Raw genomic sequence first — 26122 nt, forward strand, 5'->3', positions numbered from 1 at the left:
GCTCTACGCGCACTCCGCAAACATTGCAGATCGCTTTGAAGATGAGGCCCGCGCGGGCGCGCACTTTGGACCCGTCGCCCACTGCTTTCAAGACGCACGAGCATCCGTATATGGCGTGCGCCAAAGGCGTCTATGGGGCGTTCGCGATTCGCGTGGCCAACGCCGTAGTAGACGCAGCGGTTGTCTCCACTCTGTATGGAGCGGCGGGCAAGGAGTACATCGAGGCGTCGCCGTAGCCGCCGGAAAACAACACCCCTCCTCCCTCGCCTCGCCCCCCTGTTTCTCGTGCCACAAGAGAGGGCACGCATCCGGCCCGCGTTCCTCGCTCGCGTACGCGAAATTGAACCGCGTTCGTCGGCTCACCCTCCCACGCTTTCACTCATGCGGAACATCACGGCGACGGCAGAAATGCGACTGGTGCTTGCTATAGCAATAAAAGAAAAATATTGCTTGTTTGTTTTTCATACTTTGCCATGCAGCCTCCATTAATCCATGCTCTAAATTTAGAAGCGAGCATGCTGTTTGTACACATTTGATGAACTATTACGCTCTTCAGGCGATGGTATCCAGTGGCACAACCTTGACGTGAACCCCAGCCCTGGTCAAGGCCTGTCATTGATGTCGGTAATACTGCTGCTTGTCTTCGACACATTTATGTACATCGTGGTGCTCTGGTACGTCGAGGTGCTGGCCGCTAGTCAGCCAAGGATCAGCTGGCGACTGTCTCTGATAAAGGTGAGGATTTGCTGTTTCGCCATATTCGCCTAGGTATACACGCAAATGTTGACCTTTTTCCGCCGTTTCTTTTTTTAAAGAAAGTCGCCGTTTCGCCCGAAAGACGAAGCTTTGATAGCGATAGCAATGTACTAAAATACACGAAGTAAGGTTCGTAGTTTTATCTACCATATGAATCGGCCACATAAACAACCATGGTATCACGCAAGCACGGGTACATATGAACAGATCTCACTTGATGAACGCGAGCACTTGCTGTCAAAACACTGACGTGATAAAGTGCGCCTGCAGCGGTGAGCGAACACTTCGTGCTCCCTGTAGCTTCAACGAGCCTCTGAAACTGGGTGCACGGGAAGACAGCACACATCAAGCCGCCAGGCATCTCGGCTCACCTGAGCTTTGCATCCGCCGGAGAAATTCTTAGACAGGGCCGCGTACGTGCGAAGTCACCGTGCCGGCCTAGAACAGGGGACGCGCGCTTACCTGCCCCCCTCTCCCCCTCGCGTCCGCTCCGCCCTAGCATGCACTTTATCACGTGACCGCCATCATTTGACGTGCGGGCACACGGCGCTCATCAAGCCACGATCATTTTTGGTCACCCTCGCACGCTTTTGAAGCGAAAAGCTTCACTACGCTAGTCAACACCGGGCTTCGCGCGAGCCGGCGTATGTCGGAATTGGCTCCGTAAGCGTGTTCGGAGTCGGCGCAGGTGGCCACTGCCGCGCGCTATGCGTCAGCGTTTGACGTTCGCCGCAAGCGAGTGTTTATCGGGGAGGCCGGTTATATAACCCCTTGCCAGAGAATAGGCGTGCGCATTCAACATGGAAGGAGAAGAGAGATACTACCGATACAGAAAGCTGTGTTTACGGCTGTCCAGAAATCGCAAGACAATGTGCCCAACAATGATGAATAATGAAGTTTAATGATCCTGCATAACTTATGGTATATGTCATTGATAAGCAGTTTGCATAACTACACAAGGCACACGCATAGCATAACCATAAGCTAACCAAAGCATATCCATAAGTGAAACCGAAAGCATAACCATAGGCTAAATCATAAAACATAACTATAAGCTAAACTGTAAGCATATCCATAAGTTAAACCGTAAGCATATCCATAGGCTAAATCAAAGCATAACCATAAGCTAAACCGTAGGCATAGCTATAGGCTAAATCATAAAGTATAACCATAAGCTAAACCATAAGCATCACCGAACCTTCTCGCTTCGAGATATCCAGGCTTAACCTTAGCTAAGCTCCAGCCATTTTTTTTCGTACTCCTACAATACGACGCGTGGGGCGCTCTTGTTGCCGTTAGACTTTACACGGAGTCACCCGGCGACGAGAACGACGACCACGAAAATTCACCAAGTGTCCCTATAATTGCTGTTTCAGTAATTAGTGGGCTGTGAGCTGTGGACACACATCACGTGCATTGACATCACGCGCATGGACAAGATCGGACTGGACTTAACGTGGCTCTATACGGGGCTGTAGACGAAGGATAGTTATATTGGTACGACAGCTGGTCACGAGGCTGCTTTAATTACAGCTCATAATTGTAACTCTCATAGTCATTAACAGTTACTAAATTGCAGGTTCCCAATCGTAGATATTGCGCACGTTACTTTATGAAGGCACAGTAGCGTACGCAGACAATTACACTCACAGGCAGCGAATCCAATGCTGCTTCGTTGTGCGCAGCCTGAAGACCACGTCCCCACAGCCGCTGAGACCGAGAAACAAGAGAATATGCAAAAGGAAAACGCGGAAATATTCTTCGAAGAGTTTGCTTCCAAGGAGCCTGCTGGAGTTCGACTCGTCAACCTCACTAAGGCAAGAAAAAAAATGTTTTATGCGTCAGAGCCGCCTGCTTAGAGAATAATGAGGTGCACTGCACCTCATTATTGGCTGATATTGGCATTATATTGGCTGATGTTATTCGTAACAGGAATAAAGTACTAGAAAAGATCACGCAGAACCACAGAACCACAGCACCAGAAAATCACAGCTTTGCTATAGCGCCCTGCACTAACCAGCACCCTTGTGACGTGAAATGATATTCTCAGAAACCCATTGGAAGTAAGCCAAAGTGCCTGAATGCTGAAACTTACGTTTGTGCCTGGGTAGCTTTGTGTTAATTCAGGCAACTGACAGCCCTCGATTCATGTATCGTGCGGTTCACTTCTACAGGGAACGCGAGTGATACATGCAATTTTTACCCTCTCGAAAAGTTGAAGTCACCTGGCTTTGCTTTAGCTTACTTGTGCTTGGTCGCGCTGGTACCTCTCCGGCTCTGTCCAGTGCATTGATACAACTGCAACTTCAGGAAGCGCCAACCAACTGACATTCGCACATAAATATATTCCCTTTAACAGTGCGCCGCACTGTGCATATCCCATATTACCTTAACCAGTAATAAAACTTTTTATCGATACGCATGCCGACTATATTTGTCTCCATCTGCCAGGCAAAGACTGGACAATCGAGAACAGCTTGCTCTTTGCCCGTATATCGTGACGATGCACGTTTAATAAATATTTCACGCTCGCGAGCTATCTGCAATTATCCTCACTCCTCAATGCAAAGGGACTAATATCAACGGAGTGCATGCCAGAAGCGCATTGATCTACAGGTATGATCACTTTACCCTTCCGTGACTTGGCTGTTCTTGTGTCCAGGTGTACGGCAAGACTACGGTGGTGAGCAACATAAACTTGGAGGCGTCCAAAGGGTACATAACAGTTCTGCTCGGTCACAACGGCGCTGGCAAGACTACGACCATGCGAATGATCACCGGTGCGTGTGTTCTGCTTTTATTTACTGGTTCTAACGTGTTGAAACTACGCTTCAACTACAAGAAACGTCGTAACGAAATGTTCCGTGTGAGCTACGTATTTCAACTGAGGGTAATCACGTCCCGCTCTGCTCTGAATTCGCACATGAAATAGTCCATGGACGCTACGTTAAGCGCCTTGGAGATGTCGAGGTGAGCACCGTTTTTGGCTCTTGTCCCGTACAGGGCAGCTGACTCCTTCAAGTGGTTCGGTGTTCATAGAGGCCCAGGACGTGAGCGTGAATAGCCGGGCGGCGCACCAAGGTTTGGGCGTATGTCCGCAGAACGACATCCACTTCTTAGAGATGACTGTCTTCGAGCACCTCTACTTCTTCTCCAGGGTATGCTACTCCTACTTATGTTGACGATGCAGGATCGACTATATGGGATCTCGACCAATGCATGTAGCCCTTAGGAGCGACTTCATTCATTTTCTCAATTTTTTTTTTTCGGAATCTCAATATGACGCGAGAGCTGACAGTGGTCCTCCTTAAGGGGGTCCTGTGACACAGATCGAGCATATAATTTATATCTTTTACAAGAAGGCGCACACTGACCAGCGTTGCCCAGCTTCAATTCAATATTTGCAACATGTGCCCCAAATTTCATAATTCTACGGTCAACTAGCCGTGTATTGTAGGTTATCTCAATGCGCAATTTGTCATGCACTTCACCTTCGCTTTCTTAAGTACGCGAACCGCTGTGGATGTGCAGTGCTTTTGGACACTTTCGCATCAATACATACAAATGTAGAACCGGTTCATCATGAAAGAGCGACGACACACACACACATACGCACACATACGCACGCACGCACGCACACAAAGGAGGGGGATATAGAGGTGAATAGTCTTACTATGGCGTCTTCAGCGCCATAAGCGACTGTGTTTCCTTGTCGTGCTTTGTGACACCCAGGGTGACTCGCACACTAGATCATTCGGTGGTTGACCAACCGCCATGTAGGCACCGGCAGATCTGCGAAGAATGGCGCAGGTGGTTGGCGGGGATAAATCTAATTTGCTCTGCTACACGCACAATATAAGTCACCGCGCTAAAAATTAGCGACACTGTGCTATATTCCCCGGAAATCATCTCTCCACGCACGCACATCACACACGCTCTTCCCCACCACAAATGCACGTTCACGGCCTCTCTGGGCGTCAGTCTTTTCCCTTAACGCGCATTTGTTTGTTCACCATATCCACCACAGAGTCCCCCGGTTTTAGGATGTGCAATATCGCTCGAGGTTGCCACTTAAGTAAAGAAAACTTCGGCGCACATCTTACCAGCAACTAAATGCATTGTAAACCTTGTAACTTGATCAGAACGGTACTGCATAAACAGACGTGTTCTTCCTTTTACCATTATTTTGCGCTCTCGGCAGAGTGCGGATGCTATCGCATTTTCCATGGGAGACTCCAAAGGGAGGTAATGTTAGAAGGGCGACGCACACTGATTCACGCCAGTACAAACAGTCCGAGCATTCGCACCGCGGTTTCACCGCTCTCAAGCAACACCTGTTTGGCCGCGCTCTTCGCGATATCAGCGTGTGCCTCGTGGGAGACGCTTCGGCAAGTGCGCTTTGAATCCACGAAAAAGACTCAAGCGCAACGGTGATGATAACGCCACGCCGTAGGTGTTCAGTTCCGTAGGCGGTGGCTGTGCACCCGGTGGCTGGAACACTAGCACGCTTCTCCATGCAGAACCCAACGTATGAAATGTTCGTTCAGTAAATCTGAACATTTACTTTTCTCACCGCTCAATTCGTCACTTTGACAATTCGTCGCTTTGCACCTTGTCAGCGCTTGCCGTGTGATGGTTATTTTTCTTTGTCCTCATTTCAGTTATACTGTTTCAGTTTTATATTAGAGATAAACCAGCTTGGCTCGCTGGATCTAAAATTCAAAAGAACATGGCCACAATGTCTCAGAAAGACGACGTTTGAAGCCGCAGTACAATGGACGGAAGTCAATGGGCAAGCTGCGCGGGAAACTTGTCGTAAAGGTGGGAACGGAATTAGGTGGGGTTTAACGTCCCGAAATAGCAGAGTGCCTTACGAGGGGGGACCTATATTGCGTGGGATCTTGGATTCACTTTGACCAGCTGCTGTTCATTTAACGTGCACTCAAAGCGCTGAGCGTTTTTTGCATTTCATACCCGCCGGAAAGCGGCTGCCGCCTGGAATCGCACCAGCGACCTCGCGCTCAACAGCAGAGCGCCGTAGCCACTGAGACGCTGCTTAAAGTGGTATGCAATGAAATGAGTCCAACCCCAAACCATCACAATTTCCCAATTGCATTTGTTTCCTCTGTTGAGGCCCATACGCCAACCTGAAGAATTTCTCTATACGAAGAAACTCCCACACACCAGGGTGTCCTCCAAGGTACCGTTGCCTGAGCGAGCTGGAATCAACCACGTACGCCCTAATAGGTGTCAATTGCCTGCAAAACCGAAAACGTTTCTGATGCCGAAATCGCTTCTACCGCAGCAGCCCTGGCCAAGTCGCGGGTTCTATATACAAAGTGCCAACTCTCGAAGTTCAAAGGCAACGTGAATAGCTAAGAAAATATTTCACAGTCGAGAGATATGCAATACCATTCCAAACGTACCTCGCGCTTTTGAGTGAGTTGGTAATGCAAACTACCTCGTTGAATTTATAAAAGCATAGCTTTTATGAAAGTGACCAAAGTGAAGATAGACACACACAGGAGACACAGTTCATCGTTGAAGAAGCTTATTTTCGCGAGAATCTTTCGCAGGTAGCTCTGCAAAGAGCATCATAAAGCTTTTAAAAGACTCTTATTCATACTTGAACGAAGTGCACTCAATGACGCTGTTTGGATCCGACTGCTGGTACGATCTGTTGGGAACTCGGCGCTGACGCCCGTGGTTGTACCTGGGTCGCAAGCCCCAAGGGTAGCGTTGGCCTGGCGGCCTGGGGTACAACTGGAAGCATCCGAAGGTCCCGGCAAAGCATGAGTCGACTGGTAACAACGAAACAACTTGTTTATTTTAACATCGCAAAGAGTTGGCGGTCAGGTTTGACCGAAGTAGAGAGACGGGAGAGCACTTCACTCAACAGAAGAAATCAGAGCTCTCCCTTTTGCGTCCGGGGGCAGCTGTTTTTATACTCTCGCAGTTGAGGGCAAGAAGGAACCCCTCAAAAGACGAGCACGTGAATGTACAATGGGCTAATGGTGACGCACACTGTCGTAGCGATGCCGTAGCACCATGACGAGCACGATCTCGTAGCACCCTGTCGAGCACGATCTCGTAGCACCCTGTTGTAGCGCTGCCGGTCGGGCACAATGACTGTAATGAGAGGATGGTCCCTGCTTTGGCATCGCCTGTTTCGGGCACAATGACTGGAATGAGAGGATGGTCCCTGCTTTGGCATCGCCTGTTTCGGGCACAATGACTGGAATGAGAGGATGGTCCCTGCTTTGGCATCGCCTGTTTCGGGCACAATGACTGGAATGCGAGGATGATCCCTATGCGGTCGCATCGCCGCAGTCGCGCTTGGAAACACCTGGCGATGAGCGTTGCGGCGACGACGATCGGGCCAAAAATGTCTGCCGCCCCGCCGCAGTCGCGCCGGCAAAACCACGTGTCGCAGGCGAATCGCAACAGACCGCCCCGCCGGGGGAAGGAGATCCCGATGGACAGGGGACTGCATCCGCTGTCCGGAGGGATGTCGCTCGATGATGCACATAACCGAAGTCGGGCGTCCCTCGACGTTTCTTGAGCGCAGCGCACAGAGAAGGCCTCGTTCTCTCGTTCAGGTTCGCACGGGACACTGCAAAGTGACTTCGGGAGAGTTCACATTTTTGTTCTCGTTCCCGGCAAGCGTTAGAACTACGCTGAAACTCAACCGCTCAGTCAGCAAGCACGGCACAACCCTCACTAAGCCCTGCCAGGCTCTTTCCCCTTTTTATACCACTGCCTAGTTCCTTACAGTAGTCTAGCATCACTCAGAACGCGTCCACAAATTGAAAAATTGCACTAGAAAGCATATCATCACTTTGAAACACTAAACAAAAGCAATATGTTAAAAAAAATCCTGCCTCAGGAAGAAAAACATCAGTAACAAACAATTTTGAGGCTGATTCCTACGTTAGGGGCTTCGACTTAAGCCATCGGCGTTACCGTTGAGACTCCCCTTTTTGTAACGCACCTCAAAGGAATATTGTTGTAAAGCGAGGCTCCAGCGCAGGAGGCGGCCATTTTTGGGAGAGATGGTCTGCAGCCATTGGAGAGGGCAGTGATCCGTCTCAATGATAAACCTCGAGCCGGCTAGATAGCATGACAATTTCTGAACGGCCCACACGAGACACGCACACTCTTTCTCGGTGGCGCTATACGCCTGCTCACGACTGGACAGCTTACGACTAGCATACAGGACGGGGTGTTCTACTTCTCCATTTTCCCGTTGGCACAGTACAACGCCCATGCCTCGCTCACTAGCATCGCACTGAACAACGAACCCTTTTGTATAGTCTGGCGATCGTAGCACAGGCTGGTTTGTTAGGGCACTCTTTAGGGCGCTAAAAGCTCTTTCCTTTGTTTCGTCCCAGACGACTGTTTGAGGCTCTGTTTTTCTTAGAGCATCCGTCAGGGGAGCCGCGATATCAGAGTACCTAGGGATGTACCTCTGATAGTAGCCGGCGACACCCAAGAACGACCGAATATCGGTCTTGGTGCGCGGTTGCGGAAAGTCTCGCACAGCGGCCACTTTTATTTCAGAGGGGCGGCGACGACCCTGACCAATCACGTGACCGAGGTAGACAACCTCGGCCTGTGCTAACTGGCACTTAGGAGCCTTTACTGTCAAGCCTGCTTCGCGCAGGCGGGTTAGCACTGCCCGCAAGTGTGTCATATGCTCAGACCAGGATGCGGAGAATATCGCTACGTCGTCTAGATACGGTAAAGCGAATTCTTGCTGTCCCCGCAACACTTTATCCATGAGACTTGAAAAACAGTATGGCGCGTTCTTCAAACCAAAACTCAACACTTTAGGACGGAATGTTCCCATTGGTGAAATGAACGCCGCATACCTACTAGCCTCTCCTGTAAGTGGAACCTGCCAATAACCCCTGACAAGATCTAGGGTGGAAATAAACTGAGCGCTACTAACTTTCTCAAGGCGCTCCTCGATGTTAGGGATCGGATAAATTTGATCCTTAGTGATGGAATTAAGCCTGCGGTAGTCGACGCAAGGACGAGGTTCCTTGCCCGGTACCTCAACTAAAATCAAAGGGGAGGTATAATCACTCTCACCTGCCTCAATAACACCGAGCTGTAGCATTTTCTTTACCTCAGCCTTCATAATATCGCTCTGGCGGGGTGACACCCGATACGCCTTGGATCGTACTGGCTCTGTGGAGGTAAGTTCTATATCATGAGTAAGTACAGAAGTCCTACCAGGCCTCTCAGAGAACAGACCTTGAAACTCTTGTAATAGCTGGTGTAGTTCGGTTTTCTGCTCGGGCGACAGCGGTGCTTTACTGATAAGGTCACTAATGACTTGACCGGTGTCTTCCCTGTTCGTCACTGAGCCTAGTCCCGGAGGCTCGACCGGAAGCTCTTCAGGAACGTTTACCATCATGCACACCACTGCTTCCCTTTGTCTATAAGGTTTGAGCAGATTACAGTGGTAAACTTGCTGTGCTTTCCGCTTTCCTGGCAGACTTACCACGTAGTTAACGTCCGACAGTTTCTGAACAATTCGTGCTGGGCCCTCCCACTGCACGTCTAGTTTGTTGTTTAGCGATGTGCGCAATATCATGACCTCATCGCCAACCTCAAAACGACGGGCCCTGGCTGTCCGATCATAATAAACCTTGGCCCTCTGCTGGGCCTTTGTCATTGCTTCACCTGACAACTCCTGTGCCCTTCTTAAGCGTTCGAGGAGCTTAAGTACGTACTCCACCACGACTGGGTCGTCGCCCCTACCTTCCCATGATTCTCGAAGCATGCGAAGCGGAGATCGAAGCGAGCGACCGTACACCAGTTCAGCTGGCGAAAACCCCGTAGCCGCATGCGGCGCGGTCCTTAAAGCAAACATCACCCCAGGCAGACACAGCTCCCAGTCAGTTCGATGTTCAAAACACAACGCTCTCAACACGCGCTTCATGACGGAGTGGAGCTTCTCAACGGAATTCGACTGTGGGTGGTACACTGAGCTGTGTAGCAGCTTTACCCCACACCTTTCGAGAAAAGTTGTCGTCAAAGCGCTAGTAAACACTGTGCCCTGATCTGATTGAATTTCTGCAGGAAAACCAACTCGCGCAAATATGGACAGTAGTGCATTAACTATCTCAACTGAGCTGAGTTCTTTAAGCGGCACTGCTTCAGGGAACTTTGTCGCTGGGCAGATCACAGTCAAAATGTGTCTGTACCCCGTGGCTGTTACCGGCAGAGGTCCCACTGTATCAATAACGAGCCGTCTAAAAGGCTCCGTTATGATAGGTACCAATTTCAACGGCGCCCTCGATTTGTCCCCTGGTTTGCCCACCCGCTGACAAGTGTCACATGTCCTCACGAAATGGTCTGCGTCCCGAAAACACCATGGCCAATAGTACTCTTGCAAGAGACGGTCCTTAGTTTTCTTAACTCCTAGGTGTCCGGACCACGAACCCCCGTGTGACAAGCGCAACAGATCCTGACGATAGCATTGAGGCACGACCAGCTGATCGAACTCCACTCCTCTGCGGTCTAGATACTTCCGGTACAGGACTCCACCTCTTTCCACAAAACGCGCAGTTTTCCTGGCGATACCTTCTTTGACATTGCAGCGCACGTTTTCCAGGCTGCCATCCTTTTTTTGCTCGGCTATCAAAGCCGACCGGCTGACTTTTAGCAACCTATCAAGTCCGTCTGACGTAGGCGCGATGAGCAAATCAGTAGATAGCTCTTCTAACTTTCCCGTGTCGGGCGTTTCCTCTCCAGTATCTGGCGCCTTTAACGTTACAGACTCAAGTTTATTCAGTTCGGGCGTGCTCGGAATATCAGCTTGCTGCGCCTCTGACCCTTTTTCGTTGTTTGATAACGTCGGCCCCGCAACTACCGCCTTTGCAGCGAGCTCCCGAACCTTCGATCTGGTTAAGGCCTGAACACTAGCTTCACCAAACAAAAGCCCCTTCTCGCGCAGGAGGTGATCGGACCTGTTTGAAAATAGGTACGGGTACTGGGGTGGCAGCATAGATGACACTGCCGCCTCTGTCTCAAGCGCTCCGAAAGGTCCTTCAATAAGCACCTTTGCTACCGGCAGACACACGCTATGAGCTTCCACGGCTTGCTTGATCCATGCGCACTCGCCCGTGAACATATGGGGTTCTACGTAAGACGGGTGAACTACATCCATCGTAGCTGCGGAATCGCGAAGCACTCGGCACTCTTTCCCGTTCACGAGGAGGTCTCGCATGTAAGGCTCGAGAAGCTTCATGTTCTCGTCAGTGCTGCCTAATGAAAAAAACACAACTTTTGGTGTTGTTTCCGGACACTGCGCCGAAAAGTGACCCGGCTTCTGGCACGTATAACAAACGCCCGCTCGCCTCATCTCGAACCGCTTTCTGCGTTCGGCTTCGGCTGCCGCCGTCTCTTTACGTTTGGTCGGACTGCTTTCACTTGCATCCTCACTACGCGTGTTCCCCTTTGCTCTCATGGGTGTGAACTTCGGCCTCTCGAACTTCGAGCCAAATTCACCCTTTTGACCATCCTTAGCTCCGCGAGCCCGACGCGTCACAAACTCCTCGGCTAGCTCAGCGGCTTTAGCCACCGTACAAACGTCTGGCCTATCCAAGACCCAGTATCGCACGTTCTCCGGTAACCGACTATAAAACTGTTCTAGCCCGAAGCACTGCAGAACTTTATCGTGGTCACCAAACGCTTTCTCTTCTTTGAGCCACTCCTGCATGTTCGACATAAGCCTATACGCAAACTCTGTATATGACTCACTTCTGCCTTTCTCATTTTCCCGAAACTTCCGACGGAACGCCTCCGCAGACAGCCGGTACTTTTTTAGAAGACTCGATTTCACTGTGTCGAAATCCTCTGCCTCCTCTCTATCCAAGCGAGCGACTACGTCGGCCGCCTCGCCGGGTAACAAAGTGAGCAAGCGCTGTGGCCACGTTTCCCGAGAGAACCCCTGCTTCTCGCACGTTCGCTCAAAGTTAACCAGGAACAAACCAATGTCCTCTCCAAGCTTAAACGGCCGCATCAGGTCAGTCATTTTGAACAATACGCGTTCTCCTGCACCGTGTGCCTGACTTCCATTACGAGCGCGTTCCATCTCTACCTCAAGACGCTTCATTTCCAAAGCGTGTTGACGGTCACGCTCTTCTTTTTCTTTCTGCTCTTTAAGTTCGCGCTCCTGTTTCTCTTTTTGCTCTTTAAGTTCGCGCTCCTGTTTCTCTTTTTGCTCTTTAAGTTCGCGCTCCTGTCTTTTTGACCTCTCCTCAATAGTCTCAAGGCATTCCGACAGCTCGTCATCCTCAGCCTCTAACTCAAGAATAGTCCTTAGCAGTTCAGGTTTTCTGAGTTTGTCTGAGACATCCAGACCCAACTCTCTTGCAAGCTCCAACAATTTCGGTTTGCGCAACGACTTCAAATCCATGGCTGCTCTGAATGCTGCTTTCTCTACTGCTTACTATTGTCTTGCCGCAAACTAACCCGGCAGCAACGACAACCACAATTACCAGCTCTGTTTCTGACACTAACAAAAAGCCTGGCAAAGCTCAGAAGAAGAAAGTCCCGCACTCACCAAACCTCGCAGGCAGGAATTCCGCGCAGTCGTTCCGCTGCAGGCAACCAGTCGTCACACAGGGCTCGTTGCACTGCTCCCGGATCGTCGTTGAGCTGCTCAGCATACAGTCAACTGCATCTCTTTGCTGCTGGCCTCCGTTGTCGCGATCTCACCGCTGGCAGACAGTTGTTTGAAGTCGTAGGCGATCTCACCGCTGCCAACCAGATGTTTGGATCCGACTGCTGGTACGATCTGTTGGGAACTCGGCGCTGACGCCCGTGGTTGTACCTGGGTCGCAAGCCCCAAGGGTAGCGTTGGCCTGGCGGCCTGGGGTACAACTGGAAGCATCCGAAGGTCCCGGCAAAGCATGAGTCGACTGGTAACAACGAAACAACTTGTTTATTTTAACATCGCAAAGAGTTGGCGGTCAGGTTTGACCGAAGTAGAGAGACGGGAGAGCACTTCACTCAACAGAAGAAATCGGAGCCCTCCCTTTTGCGTCCGGGGGCAGCTGTTTTTATACTCTCGCAGTTGAGGGCAAGAAGGAACCCCTCAAAAGACGAGCACGTGAAAGTACAATGGGCTAATGGTGACGCACACTGTCGTAGCGATGCCGTAGCACCATGACGAGCACGATCTCGTAGCACCCTGTCGAGCACGATCTCGTAGCACCCTGTTGTAGCGCTGCCGGTCGGGCACAATGACTGTAATGAGAGGATGGTCCCTGCTTTGGCATCGCCTGTTTCGGGCACAATGACTGGAATGAGAGGATGGTCCCTGCTTTGGCATCGCCTGTTTCGGGCACAATGACTGGAATGAGAGGATGGTCCCTGCTTTGGCATCGCCTGTTTCGGGCACAATGACTGGAATGCGAGGATGATCCCTATGCGGTCGCATCGCCGCAGTCGCGCTTGGAAACACCTGGCGATGAGCGTTGCGGCGACGACGATCGGGCCAAAAATGTCTGCCGCCCCGCCGCAGTCGCGCCGGCAAAACCACGTGTCGCAGGCGAATCGCAACAACGCCTATTCTAAGATTTCCGTATCGGTCCATAAAACAAAAATTACGAATATCGTCTTTGTTTTTGTTCCAAATGCACGTCTATCAATCCTTAATGGTATATATGCGCCCTAATATTACGCCCCTACGAAACTCTTAATGTTCGAACAGTCTTGGCCACTTTTGTCCTGAAATGTCTTCTTTGGTGCATTGCATGGAGAAGGCTCGAGAAAGCTGAGTCACATTTGTGCGCGAGGCAGGCTTTCCCATTATGCGTTTTCACCTTTCTTCATGTGCAATGCAAGCTCTCCGTGCCACTCGCAGCTGAAGAAGGTTCCGTACAGCGACGTCCACGAGCAGGCGTTCAACCTGCTCGTCCTGATGAACATGGTGTCCAAGACGGACACTTTCGCCAAGCACTTGTCCGGGGGCATGAAACGGAAGCTGTCCATAGCCATGGCGCTCATTGGACACTCCAAGGTACGCCTGTATTTTTGTCCGAGCGTGCTTATGAGCGTACAGGTGCTTCTGAGAAGAAAAACGAAAAAACGGACGTCATGCGCAACTGCACACTTTGTCTCTCTCTCTAATAATAATAATAATAATAATAATAATAATAATAATAATAATAATAATAATAATAATAATAATAATAATAATAATAATAATTTATTATTATTACTATTAGTATTTAATATGATGTTTATTTTCTCCATCCAGAGAAACTGGAAGGTCTTCCAGGCTAAAAGCAGCTCTAGGCAGCTTGACATGGGCCCGGAAACCCTCACGTGGTAGGGTTCAAGACCGTAACAAAATAAATACATCACTCTTATAGAATAACAAGGAAGAGCCTTGCAACGTAATTTATACAAAAGATCATCAGAATTCAGAACGTTATACAAGGACTATAGATGCAAAAATCAACAATTTGTACGAATACACATAACAAGAAACATTGTTACAGACGGAAGCAGACATGAAACAATGGCAATACCAAAATAAATACATATACCAGCACATAAGAACGAATGTGTAGCAAACTACAGGTTCACAAAGTATTGCCCTAACTGTTTTCGCGAAAAGTCACCTGGATGTGTATCTTCATTTAGAATGGCCGGAATATTAAAGTGTAGAGCCTGAAATTTGTAGTTAAGAATCGCGGCACCAACCATTGTTCTGTGCTGCGTGCACGCGTATCAGCATCCTTAGGCGTTAGAGCTGCGACAGATATTGAAAAGTTTTGCAGCGCATTTGATGCAGAAACAAATAAACTTAAAATGAGAAACCTGCACAAGTGGATTACATTGAGTATATTATATATTTTTAAAGCATTCTGCTTAGAAGCTAAGTACGGGATATTGGCGATATTGCGGACTATTTTCTTTTGCAACCGAAGGATGGTTATTTCATTGTTCTTACTCGTCGTACGCCACACAAGGCTACAATAGTCAATATGTGATGCAAATAATGCGTTGTACATATGGAGGTTGACCAGTGCGGAAGGAAAGCCCGACATCGCGCTAATACTCCAGTTATTGAGGGAAGTTTATTGCAGAGATTAATTATGTGTGTATCCCAACCTAGGTGTGCAGAGAATGCAACTCCCAGAATATTATGTTCGTCGACTATTTCAATGATTTTTCCTTCGTAAAGTATGTTGCTTTTTCATTGAAGCGGTTTATTTTTGGATCTGAAGATAACTACTTTAGTCTTATTAGAATACTTCACCAACCGTCATCGGCAACGCTCATTTATTTTAAATGCGTAAGCATTTCTATTTCAACTCACTGAGGAAACCGCCGTTGACGCGTGCCGTTAAGAAGCCGAGAGTCTTTGTTACCCACAGAGCTAAACACGCACGCTTGCGGAAGGCGAATATTTCTGCAGCTTATGAATATGTTGTTCCGCGTTGTCTTTGTTGTGGCGCAACAGAGACAGATAAGCAGTCAATTAGTTCAGTATGATAAGGTGGAATGAGGGGTTATACGGGTCTGATTGTGGTTTATGATGGTTCGACGTGGCTGGATAAGGTGCTAAAGAGTGATAAGGGCTTATAATGGTCAGGTTAGTTCTGATAAGGTTGACAAGGACCTGTACGGAGTTATAAGGGTCGAGTCAAATCCGATATGGTTGATAAGGACCTAAGGGCTAATAGAGCCCGATCAGGTTGATAACGACCGATAAGGGCTGATAAGGGTTTATACCGGCCGGATCAAGTGCCAAAACAGATTACAAGGCCAATAAAGCATTCATTTAATTAAACGTCTACTGCTTCGTAAATCGTGGTATACATGCGTGGAGATGAGAAAGTGGCACAATGCTTACGCATTCTGCCACATATGCAGAAGCTCATATGGAATTTCTACATAACTTTTTCCACACACCTCCTCTCTGTCTAGCCCATCTTCTTAATGAACTCTTGTTGAAGGGAGGGAGTCGTTACGTCACGAGCTGTCTTGCGTAACGGACAACTCGATGCTCTGCTCGCACAGGCGACGGAAGCGCTGTACACATTACGTGAGCGTGTCAGACCAACTAGTCAGCCAGCGTAACCTCGGTCTCTTATTTTATTTGCGCATCGTGTGCACGTCCCATTCTTGCATGTTGTGTGGTCTACCATGCGAACACTCGACTGGCGCAGCTCTAGAGCACGAACCGTGAGGCATCGAAACGATTTCGCTTGCTATGTTCCGCCCTAAAGCAATCAGTATAAGATGAATGCGTTATTTAATTGTTATGACAATAATCCAGCGGCTGCGTTATCTGTGCGATGCGCTTCTATGGACCAAGTTATCCTACTGTTCTTTGTGTACAAAACTGTGATGTCTTCAAAGTGAATGTTACGCCAAGCATTGCCCAAGAGCGAAAATTCCAGTTATGTGCCAGTGAACATCCATTCGCTAGGTGGTGCCTGATTTTCGTTTGATATAATAGGTCATCGCTGTCTTTCCTTTTTTTTTCTTCGCCACATTGCGCGCAGGTTGTGATCCTGGACGAGCCAACGGCTGGCATGGACCCGGCTGCCCGGCGCGATATGTGGGACCTGCTCCTGTCGGAGAAGGCACAACGCACCATACTGCTCACCACGCATTCAATGGAAGAGGCTGACGCCATTGGGGATCGCATCGCCATCATGGCCAACGGCATTGTCCAGTGCTGTGGCTCGCCCTTCTTCCTTAAGAAGAACCTTGGTTCGTTCTGCTAATTTCTCCTTTTTGCACACACATAAGCAGCCGCACATCGGACTCTAAAGGCGACTTTTTTTCGTTCTTGTCGAGCTTTTTACTATGCACCGCGCTCACTGCAGCAACTGTGAAAGCGCACGAGCTTCCTTTGTCGTTTAGCGTAGCACAGTTCTCTTCAGAAATTGGAGGGACAACCTTCGGTTCGCATTTATGCACGTTTACTCGTTACCGTGTAGTGCAGTTGAACATATATTCTAAGGAATGAGCTTGAATGTTTTAGGCTTGAGATCGAAATTAAGAGTATTTTATGGTCGAATCTTGGAAGTTAACGTCAGCTATAACCCTTAACAATTCCAACTGAATCTCACCTTATTCACTGAGTGGCGACACCAAATATTCGCATCACAAGGCATACCTTTTAATTCCATTTTCTTTCTGCGCCCTCCTCTGCAGAGTTTCCAAAAAATCAAATGTGCCCACAGCTCCGTTATTACAAAAGAACAGTCTAGTACAACCGTAAGCTTTTCATAGCACCACCCGCGTGAATTCTTTTTAAAGCTTGTTATTAATTTAAGTAACCGACAAGTGCAGCTTGAAGGTGCATCGCTCTATAGGGAGACACGTAGATTTACTCGCAGCGCTGTCGTCGTCATGGGCCATACAACGCCACTCTTGTTTCTCGCATGGAATCCCGTACAGATGCAACCTTTTGCCAACACACCCTAAAAAACACGAGGCTTCGAGCGTTTAACCATAATTTCGTACAAGAGGCCGACAACTATGCAATCGTATAGGGAGCAGGAAAGCTGCGCATATCGCGTCCGTGCTCTCGTACATTCGAATGTGGTCGAACTGTAAGCACGCTGTCACATCGACGCTCCACCAACCGCGGTGTGGCTCAGTGGACATCTGCTTCAGAGCACGTGGTCACGGTTTCGATTCGCGTGGCCGGGGAAGATATCATTCGAAAGCCGCTTGAAACGGTAAAATGCGCTCGCTGGTCAATATGAGTGCAGAGTGACGTGATATATACGGCCTCTCTGTCACCTGCTCTACCCAACCTCTGGACGTTAAACCACGGCAATCTAATGGTTGATCGATGAGACAAGCCTACGCTGCGACGTTTTCACCAGGAAGAGTCGAGTAGTTTCATTCATATACGAGCAGTGGATTCTGACTGTTTACGTGTAGTGGGCAGAACGTTAATGGCTCCTGCGAGGCGTCGCCCAACACGCGACGTCGCGTGAAAGTATCCCCGAAAACGATGGACCAAGAAATACGACTTCTACGTGCGCGTTGAACATTAATAATCGGAGACGGAATTACTCTGTCGTACATAATGCCACAGAGCAATACACCTCCTTGCCGAAAATCACTTCGACGCTTTTGCGGTGTGCGCAGGCGCGGGCTACCACATGGCGATTTTGAAGACGCCGAAGTGCGACCCGCGCGCCGTGATGGACGTGGTCGCAGCGTTCGCGCCGTCGGCCGAGCTCGAGAGCAACGTGGGCGCCGAGATGGCGCTGCGCATCGGGCGCGGCGACCAGCCGGTCTTCAAGCACCTCTTCAGCCACCTCGAGGAGAACAAGGAGAAGCTCGGCATCGCCAGCTTCGGCGTCTCTGTCACCACGCTCGAAGAAGTCTTTCTTCGGTACGAATAGATAGGGCTTAATCTGCGGCTCACAGGGTGGTCACTTACCATAGAAGATATTTAGCTGTAGGTTAAAATTATGGGGTTTTACGTACCAAAAGCACTTTTGATTATGAGGCACGCCGTAGTGGGGGACTCCGGAAATTTCGACCACCTGGGCTTCTTGAACGTGCACCTAAATCTAAGCACACGGGTGTTTTCGCATTTCGCCCCCATCGAAATGCGGCCGCCGTGGCTGGGATTCGATTCCGCGACCTTGTGCTCAGCAGCCCAACACCATAGCCACTGAGCAACCACGGCGGGTTAGGTGTAGGTGCAGAAAGACTTCAGAATGCGAATCGCCCATGTTGTGACATTCGGCTTCACATAGCATTCCGGTATCAGTGACAAATTGCTATTTACTAGCGTACCTCTAGAACCACGTGGGTTCCATTCCACTGCTTTGTCCTGGTCACGCTGTTGTAGTCGTTAATGTACTATTCAGGCGTTATTGTGTTACTGAATTTCTTTTAATGTGTTTCACCTGGATCTGAAGCCTCCCTGTACCAGCTCCTTGTCCGTTCGTTGGGCCCATGCTATCCAAATCCTCTCGATTTCATTCAACCAATACACCAGACAATTCCTTGGTTATAGTTTTCTAACTCGTACTATCAACACTTCGCTGCAGAGAAAGTGATCACACTGTGCCCAATTTAAGCGCTTTTGCGGGAAGCATAAATGCTCAGTGTTATTTAGCCGTATCTTTTACGGGTGTGCGAATAGCGAATAATAGATTTTGAATCGAATATCGAATCAAATCAAGAAAAAAACACCCAATATTGAATATCAGATACTCTTTCACGAAATATATTGATTGCAAATTTTGGGCCAGAAAATACGGTGGTGCAGATGCTCGGGAGTCTCCTACCATTGCGTAAGAATATAGAAATTAAGAATTCAATAGTGTCTACTCTTACTAAAGGAAATACCAAATTAGTATGCCCGTATTGATTATAGCTCAGTTTTAGTATATAAAGGTCAGCAAAATATTTTTTTATCAATTGAATTTCTGTTGAATAAAACCAAGGGCATTTTTTCGCCCATCAAAGCGATGAATTAGTGCCTTTCTGTTGTACCGAATATCAATTAGGCCCTCAGTTTAATAGTGGACCTGTATTTTGCAGCACTATTTGATTTATTGCATAGTGTTGATTTCTAGATTTTCCTTCTAAAATACAGAAGGGCTATCCCAGCTTTACGCGTCAGGTGGGTACGGCGAATCTGCGCGACAGACGGAATGTGCATGGCGTGCGTGCACGTGACTTCGTCACCGGCGTAAACAGGCACCGTCCACGCCGTTTCATTGCGCGGCGCGGCGGGATGTGTGCCGCCTGTCGGAGGTTCGGAAATATGGAACGTCACGGCAAGTTCGCGCACAGGCGGCGCCGAAATCACGCGAAATCAAGTTCGTCGCCGCGTATGCCGCACGATCTGCGTGCCTATCGGGTGGGCCCCATTTTTGCACATGCTTTCTGCACTTTACGAAATACGCGTGGCTTTTGTTGTCGTTCCATGTATCCGTGTCGCGTTATCATTCCGATCGGTCTTGTCGACCCGGACGAATCTTGCACCGACAGAGGCGGTCGACGCGGCGTAGTACGATCGCCGCATCGGGCCGACGTCGGAGACCGCGTGCGGCTGGGCCGACCAAGTCCGCCACCGCGTCAGCCGGGGCGCCCCGTCTGTTGCGCGTGCGGTGCTTCTTTTGGGCCGAAGAAGTGAAGCGTCCGCTTTTCAGGCATCGAGCGCAAGGGGCTCCGCCGCAGCGCACGCGACATGTCGCACTGCGCCGGTCTCCACAGCGAATATATCGAATGATCGAAAAAAATTGAATAGCAGATGTTTGATTCGGAAATGGAATAATTCGAACGTTCACTGATATATTCGCACACCGCTATTTTTACGTCTCCCACTGCACGCTGCTTTGCTTAACCGCACCTGTCGTGCTGCTGAAAGCACGCGGTGATCAGCAACGTTTTTCAAGCAATGCCGTCGGGCGTCGCTAGGAATTTGTCGACGCAAGCTCGTGCTCATTACGTAACCACGTCGCACCTTCTCAATTAAATTGCACGCTCCGCAACAGTATGAACTGTTGGTTCACTCGCTCACTGAGCTGAGGCCTGGAACTTCGCATCTGTTGGTTCGCAGAGTTGGCGATTACGCTGCCACAGCAATGTCAAGACTTCGGATGCCTGAGCCTGATCAACTGCGCGAGACTGAAGCCGGTGAGCTACATTCGACTGGCGTCTTATAGAATAGGAAGCTATTGGGATAGTTGGTCCGGCATGATTTTTGCAAAGGGGAGCGCAGAAGCGTTGCGGAATAAAGGAGACGTGGACGGGAAAGACGCTCACTTGCAACTAAGTATATTTTCAGAAACAAACCACCAGGAACGTTATTACGCATGTCCTGCCATCGAGAATTGCAAAAAGATGTTTACATGTTCTTTTACATAAAATTCACCTGAGAACAGGGCATGCATCACTACATCAATAATGACGGCATAGTGTAGGGCATGGCAACAACGGCACGTGCGAGTCGCCTGACAGAAATCACAAAAAAAAAAAAAACCTTCGGGAGGAGGGGGACAGAGGAGGGCGCGTATAACCTTCAGCCAAGCGCCAGGAACATAAATTCTTTATCCATCAGATGCACCGACGGGGCACCAATACAAAGATTACCATGAGCATGAATCTGACCAGCCTCGTGACCTAAATATCTAAAAGCAGACTCGGAAGGGAAATTATCGTGGCTAGTCATATTCATGCTCGTGCTAACCTTTGTATAGTGCCCCGTCGGTGTATCTGGTGAATAAAAAATTTACGTTCCTCGCGCTTGGCTGAAGTTTATACGCCCGTCCCGTTTCCCTCCCCTCGAAGGTTTTTTTGGTATGACATTTGTCAGGCCACTTGCACGTGCCGTTCTTGCTATCTCTTGCCCTATGCTGTCATTATTGATGTAATGGTGCATGCCCCGTTGTTAGGCGAATTTTATGTAAAAAAAATGTAAAAAATTTCTTTTTTTACAATTATCGATGGCAGCGCATGCGCAATAACGTTCCTGGCGGTTTGTCTCTGAAAATATACTTAGTTGCAAGCGAGCGTCTTTCCTTTCCACGTCTCCTTCTTTCCGCGATGCTTCTGCACTCCCCTTTGTAAAAATAAATTGTTATATTTACTATGCTCAGCGTGGTTAAAGAATGTGCTTCATGCGGCATGTGCGCAGTCTTTGTCAAAAGGAAAACGGGGAGTGCCTGCTACGACGCGGCAAGCCCGGACATCGGGCGCCGGAGAGTGCAGTAGTGTGGGGGGGACTCTTTCGTCTCCAGTTTTAAAGCGGGCAGTGCAGATGCAAGAGGTGTTCGCGTGAAATTGAAGCGAGAGAACTTGCTTAAATTTTTTTTTCTACAACAAAGAACGCTTTTCCGCCATATGAACAAAAAGAAACGTATTGAAATAATGCATGTCTAAACTGATTTAATGCTGGTCTTGAGTGTTCCTCTAATAAATACGTTAAGAAAAAAAATTACGTGGGACAGACCAAGAAAACCTCTATTTCGCACCTTTTAATTCAGACCACTCACACAAGTAATCGTAGGGTAGTGACGGCGCACGCACAGAAACACTAAATGAGAATCACAGAACTGTTAATTCGGCGAACTTGTACTCACCGGTCATAGGTGTGAACACATGCATCGTTGTAAGTGCATTCTATATAGTAGTCGACGGTGCTTGCGTTGATACGTCGCCATGCGCATCTCATTAAACAACCCTGCCTTTCCATCGCCGACTCAGCAAGCGCGTCTTGCGCGAGAGGGATAGCATGAAAACGTGTTAATTCTTTCAAAGTGACCACTGGCAAAATATGAAAACAACTGCACGCTTGGAAATATCTTACGCTGCGTCGCCGATCTCTAAGGCTGTCTTCTCCTCGTCGTTGCTTGCTGCGTTGCTGGCAAAAAATGAAAACAACTGTATGCTTGGAAATATCTTAGGCAGCGTCGCCGATCTCTAAGGCTGTCTTCTCCTCGTCGTTTCTGGCTGCGTTGCTGGGTGATAGGACCGATTAAGGTACAGACCTGGGCTCGTTTGTAACGTATGGCAAATCCACAGCCCACAAGGATATATCGCGAAATATTCGCACTCGTCTTTTCTTCTCAGTGCTGCTCCTTGTGCGGTTTAGATTTGCCGTGACAGGACCCCACAGAAAGGGCGTTCTCCTGAAAAGAATAAAATTGGGCAAAGCGCACTTGCTTGAATAGTGAAATGCAACGACATTTTATTGACAATGTTTGACTAAGATTTTCCAGCGTATTTAGAAGCAAAGCCATTTTACGTCATTGGCGTTGTCACCGTGCTTTCCAACCCGTTTGTAATTTTAGGCTACCACCGAAAATTCAACGAAACTGTGCCAGTCTTCTGCACAGACTAAGGCTGGGGGTAGCGTTTACGCGCGGATACGTGCACCTCATGAGACGCACCGAGTCTCCACACTGTGAGGTGTGCAATGTGACTTAGACTATAGGTCATGTGCTTTGTGACTGCCCTAAGTACGTGGAAGAGCGTGAAAGGTTGGACAACGACCTTACGTGTCGCGAAAGCGCACCGTTGTCGGAGGACGTTATTTTAGGCCCTTGGCCAGATGCTCAATCGAGTTTCAAGGCCATCCAGGCATTACTGAACTTTTTAAAAATTACGGGCCTGGATTGCAGACTTTGAGCGTGCCAAATTGCTTGCCATATGTTCTACATCTTCCTTCTATCGTCATCGTCACCCATCATGCACCTCTATCTTCCCTCTTTCTTTCCCTCTTCCCCTTCCCCCAATGCCGAGTAGCTGGCTAGAGGAATATACCTCAGGCCGACCTCTCAGCATTTCGTATCATTAAACTTCTCTCTCTCTTTCCAACCCACGGTCAGGGTCAATTTTTTTCCCAGTTGCGTTATTCTCTCGCTTAGGAAGGTTCTATTCTCGGCAAAAATTACGCTTCGGGACCCCTCGGTGCACTGTGTAGCTTCAGAGTGCGAGGCACGGGATCGCACTTCTGCGTTCCGCAGACACGCTTCTGGGCGCGCTGCACTTCTCGGACCCGCTGCGTCACGGAAGCCGGGAGGACAGCAGCGCCCCCCCGCGGCGCAACGGCGGCTCGCGGCTGCTGCTGCAGCAGACGTGGGGCCTGCTCGTGCTGCACTCGCTGCACAGCCGGCGCAACTGGGCCTTCACGCTGTCGCAGCTGCTCGTGCCGGTGTTCGTGGTGGCCTACACGCTCACCTGGATCGACAGCCTGCCCAAGGTGCACAAGCCGGGGCCCCGCGTGCTCGACGTGAACCAGGTTTTCGCCAGCGACGTGCCGTACGCCTTCCACGGAGGGGCGTCGGCCTCGCTGGCCAAGCAGTTCAAAAAACAGTTCTCCAGCAAGGTACGGCGCCCCACCACCAGAGAAACAATGGAACGGTGGCGTTTTCCAGAAAGGCATTGTTGCCCGTACCGCAACGGGCGTCGGATTCGCAATGCTAGTCTGGAGCGTTGAAGGTCACAGGGGACGTGTCTAGTAATTTAGGTACTCTGCGAGTTCGTAAGCCCCTGAGTATCTACGGACGGAGGCTTCGTTGTGCTGAGGTTGGGCCGTCGATCGTTATACGGGAGCAATAAACTTTAGCTTAAAACAAGGGGTGTAAGACAATGGGCCACGGCGCAGCGACTACGCGCCCCGCATCGGACGCGGTGAGCGTCGAGCAACGCAGCGTTCGGCGCGACAACGAAATGTGCGCCTGAGCAAGCGACGCACGCCTGAGCCTTAGAAAAAGCTCGTTTCTAAGGCAACACCGCGTTCACTAGAGGCGCTTTTGTACCGCTTTGAGCATCGAACTCGTGGCTGTTGCTTTTTATTTATGAAGTGCCTGCCGTGATTTATTGCTCACGGCCAACGCCGCGGACGCCGACACCGACGCCGACGACACCGGCTTTTCTGCGACACGAGCTCCTTAACGTTATCGCGTTAATAAAGTGCACGCGCCATACGGTTACGGCCTCATTGCACGTCGTTTACTCACGAGTCATTTTGTTTTCCCACGCTTACTTCCCTCTTCATGTGCTCCTCCTGTGCTCTGCGAAGGCGCGTCTTTGAACATGCTGATCTGCGCTTCAGAGCATGCCTCGTATCCGAAGCGGTCCGGCGGCATTCGTGCTCGCCTTTTTCTGCGTTTATCTGCCGCCACGCCTGTGTCAGAAAGAGCGCGAGTTCGTCAATGACGTGAATTTTTTAACGCACAGTGCATTCGCGGACGCGTTGACGAAAATAATGGTCAATGATAACCTTAAGAATGCAGCGGCAAGAGTACCTCGCGCGCAGCATGCACTCGTGCGCCAGCGAATCGCGGCGCCCGATTGGTCCTTTGGTGCCCACGTCATGACCTTCGCCTTGCTCAGACGCTGCGGCATCATTGGATTCCCACGATACTATGGGAGCTCTTGATGTGCTAGTGCGACACATGTGTGCTCATGTGACGGGATCAACCGGGGCTATTCGGCCTTCCACGGCGCTTCAGCTGTGGCACGTGCCAGTTTAAGGAGTGCACGAGACAAGCGTGGTGAGGGCCCACCTTGGACGGGACGTCCGTGAAATCGCATTCGTAATTCCTTTCAATCTGAGAGGTAACACAGAAAGCAAGGCAGGAAGGACACTAGTCTTCAACTGTGAATTGATGAACTACTCTGAGAGAGGAAAATATTCGCCGCCATGCAGACAAAGAGCAGCTGACCAGAAAAAGAAGACTTATACAATAGAGGGGAGCGAATGTCAAATACGAATAGTAAGTATCCAATAGCGAATCCTCTGTCGGATAGTCAAACGTACGTACATATGTACAGTAAGAATACTTATTTCTGCATAATTCAGTACCGCGCCTGTACTGACTAGTCCAAGAAAGACAGCTATCACGGACAAAGAATCAGCTTCAATTAGTAGTAATATTTATTTCTGTATAGTTCGGTACCATGCCTGGACGGACTAGTCCAAAAAAAAAAGCAGCTATCGCGGACAAAGAGTTTTAAACAGAAAATCACTAATCACAAACATGCATCCATAAGCGACCCTGATAAACATGCAAAATATATTTGTTCAAGAAAAGTTTATATGAACACTATTTTATGTTTGGCATGACTGGTCGTACATCTGGCCTGAACCCACAGGCAAATCTATTTGCTGCCTGTATTTGGCTATACACGTACAAACCAACTACGACTCTTCAAAAGAGAATTGGAATAACATCGCACATCCTTGAGCGAACTTGCTAGGCTTGAACGCAGCGTGACATCTTGCGCCACCTGCCATAAAGAAATTTGGAAGGTTGTCACCGCTTGAACAAATTACTAAAAAGAATTGTCAAGCGCACTGCCGGCACTTCTGGATGAGCACAACAGAACTGAAATCGATATTTAATTACGAAACAAACATTTCACAATTTTTTTCTCCATGTAGAAAAATCATTTTCATTTGAGCGTTAACGAATACTCACGTTACTTTTACATCCTTCGATGCAGGTGTGTTCTTGGGTCAACCTACGCATTTGTTTTTCATGAATCTAGGGGATATGTGTTTCTATATTTACTAGTGCATCCCGCATGGCTGCTATCGCCGATTGCATTGTACTGGTAAAGCTGTGGGCTTCTGTCAAGTTGCCCTAAGGGGCAGCTTTTACCCACAGCATTTAATCTTTTTGCTAAATATAAACAAAATAACAAATTGTAATTAAGAACGGCATGAATATGATCTTAACATCTTCAGAACCTGGTTGCAAACGAGCTTTGCAAGAATTAATGGTTGCTATACGGAATGGAGCTTTAAAGAAACGCCAAATAAATGATTGCCTAAAAGAATCGGAAATTGTGGGGGAAAATGTTGCTCAAGGACTTCTGTGCCGTAAACACATGT

At 49.0% G+C, this 26122-nt stretch overlaps 1 protein-coding gene across 3 annotated transcripts in view; it reads left to right on the forward strand.

Annotated features, from left to right (window-relative positions):
* The window catches only part of LOC142571411 (phospholipid-transporting ATPase ABCA3-like), a 252417-nt gene that overhangs the window by 213178 nt on the left and 13117 nt on the right, over window positions 1-26122 (forward strand). For all 3 annotated transcript variants that reach the window (XM_075679740.1, XM_075679739.1, XM_075679738.1), the window contains 9 exons: window positions 557-735; window positions 2442-2573; window positions 3419-3536; window positions 3760-3914; window positions 13640-13795; window positions 16296-16506; window positions 17902-18151; window positions 20339-20415; window positions 23247-23608. In XM_075679740.1, coding sequence (XP_075535855.1) covers window positions 557-735; window positions 2442-2573; window positions 3419-3536; window positions 3760-3914; window positions 13640-13795; window positions 16296-16506; window positions 17902-18151; window positions 20339-20415; window positions 23247-23608 — 1640 coding nt within the window. The remainder of the gene's footprint in view (window positions 1-556; window positions 736-2441; window positions 2574-3418; window positions 3537-3759; window positions 3915-13639; window positions 13796-16295; window positions 16507-17901; window positions 18152-20338; window positions 20416-23246; window positions 23609-26122) is intronic.

This window comes from Dermacentor variabilis, chromosome 2 (genome assembly GCF_050947875.1).
Source record: "Dermacentor variabilis isolate Ectoservices chromosome 2, ASM5094787v1, whole genome shotgun sequence".
Lineage (NCBI taxonomy): Eukaryota > Metazoa > Arthropoda > Arachnida > Ixodida > Ixodidae > Dermacentor > Dermacentor variabilis.